Source organism: Protomyctophum parallelum (assembly GCF_964188405.1).
Source record: "Protomyctophum parallelum genome assembly, chromosome: 10".
In the NCBI taxonomy this organism is placed as follows: domain Eukaryota; kingdom Metazoa; phylum Chordata; class Actinopteri; order Myctophiformes; family Myctophidae; genus Protomyctophum; species Protomyctophum parallelum.
Window position 1 is genome coordinate 9,053,032 of NC_139704.1, and position 15,442 is coordinate 9,068,473.

The following is a 15,442-nucleotide window of genomic DNA, read 5'->3' on the forward strand; positions in this document are numbered from 1 at the left end:
GTTTTTTTGGGAGGGGTTTTTATTGTCCAAAAAACGCTGGGTACTCTACGTCTCTATTCTGAAAAAATCCATGGGTATCAATTGTGTTACAGTTTAAGAGACATAAACGTCAAGACGTCTAATTGCCAATTATGTACCAGATGCCACGGACGACAAGACGTGATCCCTAGGGATTGTTTTATATATACAGTATATATATATATATATTATTTTTTTTTATCCATATTTTGAAAATTCCTCTAATCTGGTGTACAGGTGATGACATGCACATTACATGCATACTAGAATTACAAATTCTCTCTCTCTTTATAATGGGAGAATTGGCACTCAAAGCCTAAACTGGTGACCACCAGGTGGCGCTGAAGGTTGTCTTCAGTGATTTAGTAGCATCCATAAAAGAAGGCCTGTACTGTATGCTCCACTCTGCTGAGCTCAGCTGCTTCCAAAACGACAGACCTGGATCGGAGGGCCCATCTAACCCGAGATGGAAGTAACAATGCTGTGGTGGTATATCATTTGAATGGGCCTCGGGGCTGCATAGGGGCAGCGGAAAGGCTGGGGTGGTTTAGGGGCCGTGTGCCCAATACAGACAGTGTCAGGTAAGTCAAAGTAACGTATATAGAAATAGTCTCTCATGCTTTGTTGTGACTGTTACTGTGAAACCAGCTTTTTTGATTGATTGATTTTGATTGATTGATTGAAATATGTATTAACAGTTTGCAGAATTACAGTACATTTCAAGCACAAACTCAATACAAAGACTGTCAACTGTGAGTGGACGACCCAATTAAGCATTACACTTGTTTACAACAGGGTCCACCATGTTTAATTCATCAAAACATTTAGAGACGTACAAATAGACACTTCTATATAGTTCTGAACAGGAGAGGAGAGCAGGAGAGGACAGTTTGTTATATTATAAGGGCCCTGGGCTGACAGGTCCTGGATTTGTTTTAGTTTCTTTCTTTATTTTTTATTTTATACTACTATTGGAAGGTTCATTGTGATATGTCATGCACAGCATAATTTGACCTGCTACATCCAATCTGTATCATCCTCAGAAATGAACAAGAGCACACTTGTTCATAGTGTCGTGTGGTTAAGATGCCGACTTCCAGAACCACCATTTTCCTTCCATTGCAAACCATCAGCCCCGAGGTTGAGTCGGACAGAGAACCATCCATGCTCCTTTTACGAGATTTACAGACTAGGCTTTTCAAGTGGAACTTCCGCTCATTCAAAGTGGAGGAGGGCTTTTCTAACGGAGATAGCAGGCCTTCTGGTTTGCAGGGTCATTGTGGTCTCAGGGACCAGTGGTGGTCCTCTGGCTACGCTCTGTCCAGAGTGGCTCAGAGTTACGCCTCGTCACACCACAGACTGAATGAGTTCCCTTGGAACAGGAAGCAGGGGTGTTCTCAGAACGAGGGACCGCGCTGAATGAATAAGCAGTGCGAGACTTTGGAACCAGGGACATTATTGTGTAACGTTTTTTTCTTTGAACGTTTTTGGTTGTTGTGAAGCACACTGCAGTTTCCAAGTTTATGAAAGGCTGTAAACAAATATCTTTGACTTTATACACATTTACATGACAAAATATTATCATCATTATAGCATGAGATAAAATATAATTATAGGACGTCATATAGTATTAGCACAATATAAATGTCCATGGGTTGAAAACCCCTTGACAAATCTCTGATCTACACCAGCATGGTACAGAATAAGAGCAGAATGCAACAACAACCTACAGTTAAGTATGAATGTCAGGCTAGCTGTGTATTTAAGGCATGGTCTGGGTCTGAGACAGTGAAACAGGTAACAGGACACTGGACACCCTGCCCCATATGTCAGCAGACACTCTGCATGTGCGAGCTCACTGGCATGCAAACGCGACTCGTGAGGACCTTCCATTGACTACATTTACTCTTTCGACGATGACGTTCACAAACTGTGTTACAACTTGTGAGGACCTGGTTACCTCTTGTCTTTCATTCATGCACACTGTTACACTGTCTTTCATTCATGCACACCATTACTGAACTTGTGAGGACCTTCTAGTGAGTGACTGTAATATATTTCTCTCACATACACCGTTAATTTATCTACTTGTGAGCACCTTCGTTTACTTTGTTAAAAACATTTTCCCCCCACCTTCCATGTGGAAGTCGTAGCACAAGGTCAGCCACAGAACAGTGACCCGTTGGGAGCTTGGGTTTCAGCAGGGCAGATACGGGACATGAAACCATGACCTCCATAGCACACTGCTAGAACCACCCTGTTGCACATTAACAGTAATTTGGGTGGTGAAACCCAACATGACGTACCTTGAAGAGTGTAACGGTGATCTCTATGTTCTCTGGTACGGGCCACACCACCACGCCTCTGTACGGGTTCTTGATGCCTGGCTGCCAGCTGTGAGCCTGGAGGACAGCACAACATGGTCACAGTCAGACTGCAGTAGTAAAGTTACAACGGTAGAAGTTAAGTGGTAGTGATTGTAGTAGTAGTGATAGTATTATCCCATTTTGGGCGGGATCCCCTTTTGGTGTTAGCATTATGTTATTCTTTAGCTATTGAAAAATAGCAGATCTACAAGCTCATAGCGCGCCACCGAGTGTCGCAATACGAGCTTGTAGTCGTAGATCTGCTATTTTTTAAGAATCGTGAAAAGTGACATGAAAGTTTTTGAGAAGGACTGACATAGAAATCTTTTTCAAGAAAACAGTCAGGATTTAGAAGACATTCGCAGAATCGTTCCCAGGTAAAAATGGGTTATTATAGTAGTAGTATTTTTCAAACATTCTGAACATTGTTCCTATGAAGGCGAGTGAAACCACGAACCTTGGAGGATTTCCGCCGACTCCTGCGAGTCCACACCACCACCAGCTTGTCTGGTTGCCTGGAAGAGAGGAGAGAAACAGTTAAGAGAAGGACCTGTACTCATGGTCTGGAAGAGAGGAGAGAGACAGTTAAGAGAAGGACCTGTACTCATGGTCTGGAAGAGAGAGAGGAGAGAGACAGTTAAGAGAAGGACCTAGACTCATGGTCTGACGCTGGGAAGGCGATCAAAAAAGGGTCACTAAAGCCATGTCCACAAGGTCACCGGGGTCTATCGTGTTAAATGTTTTTGTGCATATGCAAAACATGTACGATCAATTTGTAACACGCCCAATCAAACAAACCGAAAGAGCACATCACATGTTTTACGGTATTTAGATTATAGGCCAGTGGAAAAATATTTTTCATTATGAAGAAAAGGTTTAAAAAAAAATACACCAGTGATGCAGTGAAATGTAAATAAGTAAATAATTAAACACACCTAATTACTTAATTATTAAACACCGAGTTGTGTTTTTTTGTTTTTCGAGTGGTCGTTTGCAATGTAGCATGATATGGGTAAAACTACTGTCAACATCCTCTTTTGGTATTCAAAATAAATAAAATCCCTCAGAAGTATAGTTTGTTGATTTTTTGGCCGAATAATGTCAGTGGCTAACATTGTGGTGCATCTCTAACGAGCACATGCTGTATGTTGGTCAGTGGTTCTTCAAACATTTAATGAAAAATGTGATAAGAAGGAATAGTTTAGTTCATAGTTAATCCTTTTCATACACAATGTGTCTGTCCACTATCCAGCCTCGCCCTCTATACTATAGCTATGATGTATCATCAAAGCAGAGCTGTATGCACTGTATGTAACAGAAATATGCTTTACAAACACTGATGATGTAGAGCCCAGGATCACATTAGATAATTGACACAGGGGTGAAAAATGGGTTACAAAATCGTGGGATAATTTTTATTTATTTAAACTAGCGTGCGCGCACACACCCACACAGTCCTGTGGTGGTGCAGTATGAATAAATAATGAAAGGTGGCGTACTGACGCATACACAACATACTGCATACAGCGGACTAACTTAACTTTGTACTGTGCTTGCATTGTGTTTTTTGCCCCAGGCAGAGTAGTTTAGGACGGAAACAGCTATGAATAAGCCAAGCAAAATGTTTGACACACACACACAGCCCTCCAGTAGCATAATAATGTGGAATGTTGATATTTAGGTATTATTATTCCAACTCTAACCCCATGTTCTTACTGCTCTACTACTATATTACAACAAAGACATAATTGCAACTTTCATGAAAGATTTGATATAAGAGCTTTACGGAAGATTCTTCTGAACATTATAGTGTTAGTTTGACCCATTCTGATACTAATTGACCGTATACAAATGACTGAGAACTTGAGCCATATAAAAAATAAACTCTGCTGCATCAGAATCACACCACATCATGTGACGTGTATGAGCATATGAGAGAGAGAGTGTGTGTGTGTGTGTGTGTGTGTGTGCATAGAAGCTCAGGTAGGAAGGCTCCATCAATCACCACACAGTAGGAGAGCTGATACAATCCGTCAGATGTATGCATGACTGCACAGCACACTGGAGTTTTGTGTGTGTGCGTGACTGTGCGTTGGCTCGAGGCCCGTTGGCTCGAGGGCCCTTATGTCAAAGACTCTGAAAGAACAGTGAAGTAGCCTTTCTAAGAGAGGGATGGATGGATGGGGGGGGGGGGCGAGAGAGAGAGAGAGAGAGAGAGAGAGAGAGAGAGAGAGAGAGAGAGAGAGAGAGAGAGAGAGAGAATGGGGGGAGACAGAGGGAGAGAGATAAGAAGGGAGGGAGAGAGGGAGAAAGAGAAAGTGTGAGTAAGATTGAGACAGATTGAGAGGAACAGAGAGAATGACAGAGTCAGACAGTGAGACAGATTGAGAGGAACAGAGAGAATGACAGAGTCAGAGACAGTGAGAGTGAGACAGATTGAGAGGAACAGAGAGAATGACAGTCAGAGACAGTGAGAGTGAGACAGATTGAGAGGAACAGAGAGAATGACAGAGTCAGAGACAGTGAGAGTGAGACAGATTGAGAGGAACAGAGAGAATGACAGAGTCAGAGACAGTGAGAGTGAGACAGATTGAGAGGAACAGAGAGAATGACAGAGTCAGAGACAGTGAGAGTGAGACAGATTGAGAGGAACAGAGAGAATGACAGAGTCAGAGACAGTGAGAGAAATACAGAGACAGAGAGTGAGACCTACGTACGCCGTCAGCCTGGAGCAGAACACCCCACACAGAGACACCATTGTACCATAACAGAGCACATGTCATATTACACTGAGCACACACACACCCCACAGGGTCTGTACAGTACACACTGTGCTATGAATAAACAACAAACCATCCATCTACAGTATGAGTATGACTTTTACAAAGTTCACCCCTCTCCCCTTCCCTCTCTCTGTGTGTGTGTGTGTGTGTGTGTGTGTGTGTGTGTGTGTGTAGTGACAAGACAAGAAGTTATTGGATTGTGTCGCTAATCTGTGAAACGGAGTTGTGAAAGCTTCAACAAATTAGCAGCGTACATAACTTTGAAACTTTGTACAAGGGTGACATGCGACAGACTGACTTCAATATGCCATGTCAGCAGACCGATGGCATGGCTGGATAGATTCTAGTACTCATCTGTGCAGATTCAAAACAAGCTCATAACAGCCTAATTACTAGTAGTAATTAGTATTTGTAGTTGACAGTTTTTTAATTGCCTTTTACAGCAAGTTAAATGCAGTGCATTTTATAAAGGCAATAAGGCATTTCTCTGCAATGTGAAATATGGCCCGAAATGAATAGTTTAGCCCTTTTTAACTTATTTTTTACTCCAAACTGCCAACAGCCAACGTCCTTTTTCAATTAAGCATTTACACATACTTTCCAGATCGTCCGGGCCAGTACAAGTTATCATAATACTGGGGGGAAATGCCTACATTTCACATTAATGTGAAAACGTCTCGGTAATTACAGCTAAAACAAAAGCGTTACGTGATCCCGAATCCAATCATTCAATGAATGAGTTGCCTGCTGAGCACACCACCTCTCCTCTCTCATTGCTTCACTCACCCAGCAGGGGGGGGGGGGGCAAGTAATTCCCTGTATAAACGTTACTTAAGTGACCTCCCCCCCAAAAAACTACAACTTTATTTCTGAGTGGTGCAACCACTCCCTTACGGAGCAATGTGTGTGTGTGGCTGGCTGCGTAGCTGGCTGGGTGCGTCTGAGCACGAAAACAGCATGGTTGTTTTTCACCACCTGTGCGCAACCTAACACACACACACACACACACGCACTCTGTCATTTCTCAACCGTTTCGGACACAGGGCGGCTCGCCGGAACCGGGCCGGCACCCTGGGTGCATTCCTGTGGGTCTGGAGCTTCCCCCCCCCCAGTAATCTTGAATATCCACTGTCAAATTTCCCTTAATGTCTACCCCTGCGTACATACCACATCCAGACAGATACACATGGAACCACACATTTATAGTAAATACAACCACAAATACTGTACAAAGACATTATACATATACCATATAAGTATAAACAATAATACAAGGGTGCCCGCTGGCCAAGTGGTCCAGGCGCATGCCACATATACTGTAGGCTCTGGCCTGACAACGTTGCGTGTTCATGACGACCTTTGCTGCATGTCTCTCCCTCCCACTTTCCTGTCTGTCTTCACTAATATCTATCAATAAAGGCAAAAAGCCAAAAACTCTCTCTCAGGAATGACAAAATCCTCTCAATTCCGAAAGAGGCGCACACACACACACACACACACACACACACACACACACACACACACACACACACACCTCTTATTTTACACTGAGTGTCTATGATTGGTGGATGGAGGTCCGGAAGGATGAGACAGGAAGGATGAAAGACAGAAGGACTTCCACAGACACAGAGAGCAGAGAAGAGGATGTGGGTCAGCAAATGCAGCAAAGATCCCAATGAGATCTCGCATTACGCAGGTTGTTCAAGGCAGGAACGTTGCAGCTTTTTTTGTTATTTACATTTTTTTCCCCACGATTTTGGACGGAGGGAATCACAGAGCCAAACAGACGCGTGTAATGGACAGTAGGCAGTATTTTCAATGGGAAAAATATGAAGCTTTTATTTTGTGAGAAAAAAGAAAGACGCATCAATTAGCCTACCCCAAGTGAATATTTTGAATAACATTACATAAATATTTTGAGTCTGCATTTCGTGTAATAAAATTCGATGGCTATCATTGTAAATGTAGGCTATCAAGTGTACAGTGAGCTCAGCTGTGAGAAAGGGAGAAAAACTGAGGGAGCGAATGTGAGAAAAGGAGAGAGTGAAGGTTTGTTATGAGTTTTGTAACTTCACAATGATCTTTTTGTCAAAAACTGAGTGGGTTACACAACTTTAGCATGCTCTTTAGAGAAACAGTCTTTATGCCAGTGGTTCTCAAAGTGGGGTCCAGGGACTCCCATGGGTTCCATTAGGGAGTTCTAAATTGACCCGCACAAGTCTGTAACTCTGAAGGAACCAAATGAACCCTAACGGGTCCATTTGGTCCACTTGTATGCCGTCAGAGTTAACCCATTTTGGGCGGGAACCCCTTTAGGTGTTAGCATTATGTTACGCTTTAGCTATTGAAAAATAGCAGATCTACAAGCTCATAGCGCGCCACGAGCTTGTAGGTCTGCTATTTTTGAAAAATCGAAGAACCACTGACATACCTGTAGAAACATAGCTTTTTCAGAAAACTGTCGGGATGTAGAAGACATTTTTAGAATTCTGATCTCAGGTTTGAGAATCACTGCGTTATACAACTTCCATTATAAACTAGTAATGGGTCAAAAGTAATGGGAGGGCAGATCTCCACCAGGCTGGGTGGACTACCCAGGGCTGTGTAAGTAATGGGAGGGCAGATCTCCACCAGGCTGGGTGGACTACCCAGGGCTGTGTAAGTAATGGGAGGGCAGATCTCCACCAGGCTGGGTCGACTACCCAGGGCTGTGTAAGTAATGGGATGGCAGATCTCCACCAGGCTGGGTGGACTACGCAGGGCTGTGTAAGTAATGGGAGGGCAGATCTCCACCAGGCTGGGTGGACTACCCAGGGCTGTGTAAGTAATGGGAGGGCAGATCTCCACCAGGCTGGGTGGACTACCCAGGGCTGTGTAAGTAATGGGAGGGCAGATCTCCACCAGGCTGGGTGGACTACCCAGGGCTGTGTAAGTAATGGGAGGGCAGATCTCCACCAGGCTGGGTGGACTACGCAGGGCTGTGTAAGTAATGGGAGGGCAGATCTCCACCAGGCTGGGTGGACTACCCAGGGCTGTGTAAGTAATGGGAGGGCAGATCTCCACCAGGCTGGGTGGACTACCCAGGGCTGTGTAAGTAATGGGAGGGCAGATCTCCACCAGGCTGGGTGGACTACCCAGGGCTGTGTAAGTTGTGGGGTGCGGCCCGACAAGCCTGACAGGATACGGTGAAGCCGTCAGGGGGAATACGACCCCACCCATAGAGCAGTGCTTTTCAACCTCTCTCATATCAGGGGCCATTACTTATTCTGCATTTGAGACACGGACCAACGTTTGATGAGTTTTAGCTTCTCAGAACCCAAACTTTGAATATTCTGTTCACAATTCCATGCGGTATTGGTACCATAGGAGAGATAACAGGCAAACGTTGATCAAAATAACAATTCTTCTATATTCTCTAATTGTGTATACTTCTTGAAAATTAAGTAATGCAGATGTTCAACAATAATTTAACTCTTGAGCGCAATATGAAAACCAAATGGACCTGTAAGGGACCATTTGGTTTACACATGGAACCCCCTCAAGGACCACTGGTGGTCCTCTGATCACTGGTTGAGAACCACTGCCATAGATGATATGAACATCCCCGACATCAGCACAAATTGATTATGACCAACTATGGAGTATGGACACAGCAAGAGACAGAGAGAGGGAGGGGGGAAGAGACAGTAATCCCAGAAACGCAGAGCAAGCTGAGTGAAAAGTGAAAACCCCAGGCAAGTGTGTGTGTGTGTGTGTGTGTGTGTGTGTGTGTGTGTGTGTGTGTGTGTGTGTGTGTGTGTGTGTCAAACACAAACATGTGATCAGTTCTCCCTGTCCAGTCTGCTAAATCTCCCATGTGTGAGGTGAACATGTGTGTGCGCGACTGCGCGGGCATGTGTGTGCGCGAGCGTGTCTGAGACGAGGGTGTGTCAGGACATTGTGGTTTTAGATGTTTCCTGTGGGCAGCAGGAAGGAAACACTATAGAGATCTGATATTGAGACCAAGCTCATGCAACCACACACACACACACTGACACACACACACAAACACACACACACAAACACACACACACGCACCCCCCCCCCCCACACCCCGGTCCCATCCCACACAGAGCAGTTACAGTACTTAGTTCTTGAAAGCCAAAGGCGATATGGATATGATTATATCTATAGATGTAGACATTTCTGAAGATATTTCTGTACTAATCATACAGTGCCTCAGCAGCACAGACAGACAGCAGGGCCCCAGAGTAGACACCAGACATGGATCCATGCCAGCTAACCTTCAGAATGAGTAGCTATGTCTCACTTTCTGCTGGTGAGGTGACTGGACTGATGTTGATGGACTCTGTCCCTGCGTGCATGCGTGCGTGCGCCAGGTGCACACGAACACGTCAGAGAGATGGTGAGTGTCAGTCGTACAGTACAGGGAGGTAAAGAGGTATTTTCGGGGATTATTATTTTTTCCTTGCCACTGTCGCCAAATGCTCACTCAGGCAGGGAGGGAAAGGTTGGGTCGCTGCTGCTCTCTAGGTAAATGTTCTTGAGACTTGCTAAGATTTCGAACAATAATACAAATGTATTGGATTTCGGATTGAAAGGGCCTCAGGGAAACAAACTGTGAAAACAATTAAAGAGGAGTGAGACAGTAGATAAAAAAAGGGAAGAGAAATGACAACTAAATGGAAACGTGAACAACTAATGGGGAGGGTCCAGAAGGCAAGAGGAGGAAAGTGTGCGCGTGCATGTGTGTGCGGAAGGATCTGAAAATGGATATGGCAGCATCCCGACCAAACCCTGGTGTTACCCAGAGGAAGGAGAGGAGAGGAGAGTCTGCTGATGTTCTCCTGCTCTCAGAGACAACATGGAACAGTACATAATGTCAGAGCGACTGTGCATGAGGAGTCCAAGCTGCTTCTTTTTCACCTGGCAGGGGAGTTTCCCCGGCCGGACGTAGAGCGTGGAAGGAAGTAAGGAACACGTTATTCCGACCAGTTCCCGGGGCGGCTGGCCAGGGGGAGGTAGTTTAGAGACCAGGATTACTGCATGTTTTTTGTGAGGGTACCTACCCTAGGAGACACGGGGAGAACATGCAAACTTGGCCCTTTCGCCAACCCCGCCTCGGGTATGGGCACTGATGACGCAGAGGAGAGAACACACCTCCAGCACCCCAGCGGGAATCGAACCCAGGACCTTCTAGCTGTGAGGCGACAGCACTACCGCCTGAGCAACGTGCCCCTCCTTGTAAAATACACTCTCAGAGTTACAGACCCATAAGGGTCCATTTGGTTCCAAACTATCATTTAGCTGGGGACCCCCTGAAACTCCCTCAAGGACCCCACTTTGGGAACCAATGGTATACACTGCAACTTGTACTTGAACTGTATGTGGCCAAAAAAAGATTACTTGATAAATCAAGTGGGTTAATGACACTGAGTTAAGGCCTTATTATACTTTATGCATCCAAGATGTTGCTGCTTTAACCCATTCTGACCTGAGATCAGATTCTAAAAATGTCTATTACTTACATCCTGACAGTTTCATTATTAACCCATTCTGACCTGAGATCAGATTCTAAAAGTGTCTTCGATTTTTCAAAAATAGCAGACCTACAAGCTCGTATCGCGCCACTAGGTGGCGCGCTATGAGCTTGTAGATCTGCTATTTTTCAATAGCTAAAGCATAACATGATGCCGACACCAAAATGGGTGCCCGTTCAGAATGGGTTAAACCCCAAAAGGCTACAACATGAACGACCAGAGCAGCTCACATACACTGATACATGCACACGAACACACAGAATGGTATGCATATTTCATTACCCGGGGTCTGGGTTTTCACTAGATCTCTTACATTCCTCCTTTATCATTTGGACGTTGTGTGTGTGGGAGGATGAGGCTGTCATTTCAATTTATGATGTGAACTCAGCAGCTCTCTGGAGACGAGCTCAAAGCAATGCCTCTCCCACATGCAGCACTGGACTGGACCACTGGCTTTGACACTGCACCAGGACCAGTCAGTGACCTGGCATACAGCCAAATCAGTTGAACCAATTAGAATCAGAAAGACTATAATGCTTTTATTTATTTTTTCAGCAACACCCGGTTTCACTCACAAAAACACACAAGAGCCTAGCTCAAAAGCACAAAGGTAAAACAAAGGTATTATAGCCAGCCGTATTTGCAATGTTTTCTATAATTATGTATGTTCCTTCTTCTCTGTGTGAGCTATTTGTCATTGCATCCATGAGCATTGGCAGAGCTACTTTTATCACTGATTGGTTGACCTCCACTGATGCAGTTGCTGCAGGATGGATGTTCCACAATCCATAGGCCTCGCTGTGTCTTGTTTTGTTTGTGTTGCGCTCTCAGAACTAAACTAAATCTAAACTACCGTCATTTCCGGACTATAAGCCGATGCTTTTTTCACATGCTGTGAACCCTGCGGCCTATACAACGGTGCGGCTAATCTATGGATTTTTTTGAGTGGTGCAACCACTCCAAGGAACAGCAATGTCCTTATGTCCCAACCTATTAAGGCTGCAACAACGAATCGATTAAATCGATAAAAATCAATAACTAAATTCGTTGCCAACAAATTATCTTATCGATTATTATCGCGGGTGTTTTCCAACATTAAAATGTAACGTAAAGCTGCTTTCTTTTTACCGTTCAGTAACGGCACTAGGCTGAACGAACAATATGCAACGGGTCGGTATAAACACAACACAAGATTGTCTTGAACGTGACCAGAGCGCTCCGCATCTAGTCTCTCTCTCCCAACTTCAGTCTCCCACACACAGTCACACACACACACACACACACACAGAGAGAGGAGAGCGTAGGCTCTATGGCTGCGATGCGCCCAAAACAGCTGATCTGCAAACTCATCAACCGGTTTCAAAATGCCCCAAACAGGTCCCAAAACATGGCATTTGTGAGCACGGCCACTGTCCATATTTGTTTGTCTTATGACAAAAAATGCTCCCCAATGTCTGAATCTGTGAGCTTGCATTCTGGCTACGACGAGCACTAGCAGTGTAGCTTGCTAACGATCGTTAGCTCCTCAAATTTGTTCCACCTGTGTGTAATCTCAGCAGCGCATTGAAGTGGGCACAAGGCAAAAGCAGAATCTCCGTGAACGTTTTTGCTTAACAATGATTTATTCAGTGCTGTTTAACTTTGGCAATATGTGATACTAGAGCCTAGACCCTATCAGCTAGCATGCTACTTGTAACTTGTGTGCATACTGTGTGTGTGTGTGTGTGTGTGTGTGTGTGTGTGTGTGTGTGTGTGTGGCTGTGAGCGTGCGTGCGTGTCCACACAGACTGTGTAGGACAGTGGTTCTCAAAGTGGGAGTTCCAGCTACATTATAGATAGTTAGGAAGTAAACCAAGCAGTGGCGACTGGTGACATTTGTCCTAGGGAGGGCGCTATAACAAAATCAAGAAAACATGCACTAGGTATCATCACATTCAATGAATGGCATTTATTTGTAAATACAAATACATAACAGACAGTACTCTGTAAATGTCTCAAAGACATAATGCTGCCACCTTGTGGCTTAACATTTCCAAAATCTAACAAAAGGTGCCATAATAATGGGTTAAAGAAACAAACCTGAGAAAAAAGTGCAATGGCTCAAAGCCACATGACCTTGCTACAGTGGCTTTAACATTAACAAAAAAATAAACAAAAAGTCCTTTTATAAAAGACCCTCAAAGCCATGACTCTGCCACCTTATGGCTTAATTTTTACTTTTTGTACATAAATTTTGCTCTTCTCTCCTTGAGAGATGCAAATCTGTCAATGACTCTATGGTTAAAGTCAGGGATGCTTTCGACAAGTTTCTTCTCCATAGAGAGCATGGCCACTGCATTGAGACGATCCTCTGACATTGTGTTCCTGAGGAAGGTTTTGATTCTGTTCAGTGTTGAGAAACACCTCTCAGATTCAGCTGTAGTCATAGGAGTTGTGATAAGGATATTCAACAAAGCTACAGTCTCTGAGAATGTTTTCTGAAGGTTGTTCGCCAACATGACCTGATATAGAGCTAAAGCACCACCACAGTTCCTGAACTCAACATTTTTGTAGATGAGTGACAGCTCAGTTTTCAGCTTGCTCTTGTTCAGCATTGGGTAAGCCTCCATGGTGGTGTTAAGTGCTACCTCAGGGAAAGTGCTCCTGTAGTCTTGGAATTTGTCACTCTGTAGCAGTGTAGCACTGATTAGGTGCTTGGTGAAGGAGAACCTCTCTTTTGCATGCCTCAAGATAGTGTCACACACCTAAAAAAGGGAAAGAAAAATAATGCACCAATTTAATAGAAATGGAGTTGGTTGTTCACACTACTGTGTAACACATTAGGGACAACACAAATTATCACAGCAGTATTATAATACGAGACAGTTATATTAGGTCACTACTACAATAATAATAATACAAATTTTAAAAGACTAACAGCATCTTTCTCACCTCTGTAGCTATCCTCTGAAGTTCAGTTGGTCCCAGTGTGCGACGTTTCTTGCTAGTATGCTCCTGCTGAGATACAGCTCTGCTATGTTCTCCACAGAGTGTAGGAATGGAATCCCTAAACAGGACCATAATAGAAAAAATAGATTTAGTTGTCAGGCAACTACACATAGTTAAATAGTTACAAGTTATTCAAGGATCACAGACAGTAACACAGTATCAATAATGATATTATACAGCACAACATACATATTTACCTGATGTCTTGCACTTTTTTTGTGAACTGCTGCAGGATTTTCTGGACAAAGACTGTGTCAATGTTCCTCTTCTGGAGCTGGTTGTAGAGAATGTCCACATGAGGCATGATATGATGGAACAGTCCCAAGAAGAAGGTGAACGTATCATCCTCCAGCAGCCTCACAAACCCTCCAGCTTCCCGCACAGTGACAGGATCAAATTCATCTGAGTCCCTAATGGTTTCAAAACACTGAAGGAGGTCATCTTTGTGCTCAAACACAGTGTTCACAGTGCGGCTGTGGAAGTTCCATCTTACTGTGCTTGCTCTTGGGAGTCTGTGAGCCACCACTCTATCCAGAACACTGGTTCTCTTTGGAGATCTTGAAAAGAAGCTAGTGAATCCACCCAGGTCAGAGAAAAACTGACTAACTTTAGAAATGCGAGATGTCACCTGCTGCATTATTAAGTTGAGTTGGTGAGCATAGCAGTGGACATAGTGTGCATTTTCATAAATATCTTGAACCTTCTTATTAACACCTCCTATGGCTCCTCTCATGACACTTGCACCATCATATGCCTGGGCGATGAGTTTCTTCTTCTGGTCCTCAGGGAGGATGGAACTCAACCTTTCAAGAAGGGCTGTGGAGATGGTTGCAGCTGTGGCGCTCTGGAGAGGTACAAACTCAAAAAACCTTTCTTGTACAACATGGGCTTGGTCAATGTAGCGGAAGACAATCACCAGTTGATTTTGAGTGGAAACATCAGTTGTTTCATCAGCCTGTATGGAGACAAAGTCTGCAATCTTGATTTCTTCTATGATGCTTTCTCTCAAAACTTGGAGCATACAGTCAAGGAGTTCATTCTGTACTGTACTAGATGTTCCCTTAAACACAGTAGCAGACTGCAGGTGCTCATGTACAACTGCATCTAGTGATGCTACAAAATTCACCAAGCCTCTAAAAACACCAGGATTGACTGAGTCTGCACTTTCATCATGCCCACGTAGGGCTAACTCAAAGGCACCACAGAACTTGATGCAATCTATTATTTTAGATAAGATGTGCCTGTTTTTGTCAACCTCCTCATTGTGTTGACGGATCCCTAGCCTGTAGCCTTCATTAAGCTGAGCAGCTATATTAACTTTTCCAAACATGGCTAATTTGACAGAATTTTCCATGTGCATTGAGGTTTGCTCATGTTTTTCAGCTTTGTTTGGAAAGTGCCTTAAGTCATTCACTCCAGTCTTGATCCATGCTGGATCTGATCCTGCTGTCTGAAACAGTAGACAGGGAAAGCAAAATAATGCTTTGGAGTGAGTGCATGCGGTCAACCAAGCCTTCTTGTCATACCAGCTCTTAGAAAACGTCCTGGTGTACTCTCTTCCTCTGTCCTTGGTCTGCTGTGTGATTATCACATCAGGTTTGTCTGGACCCAGCTCTTTAATTCTTAATTTTTCTTGCAGTGTCCTTCTCTCAAATGGTGTTTTCTGCAGTGATTTCACAGAGTTCTCTTTTTCCTCTTCTTGTTCCATTATGCAAATGATTTGAAGTGAATTAAACTATTATTTATT

At 43.9% G+C, this 15,442-nt stretch overlaps 1 protein-coding gene across 1 annotated transcript in view; it reads right to left on the reverse strand.

Annotated features, from left to right (window-relative positions):
• ehbp1 (EH domain binding protein 1) overlaps positions 1-15,442 on the reverse strand; it is a 214,098-nt gene that overhangs the window by 182,176 nt on the left and 16,480 nt on the right. Inside the window, exons 3-4 of the mRNA XM_083774315.1 lie at positions 2,842-2,899; positions 2,325-2,420 (exon numbers count right to left, since the gene is read on the reverse strand). Of these exons, the coding sequence (XP_083630441.1) occupies positions 2,325-2,420; positions 2,842-2,899 (154 nt within the window). The remainder of the gene's footprint in view (positions 1-2,324; positions 2,421-2,841; positions 2,900-15,442) is intronic.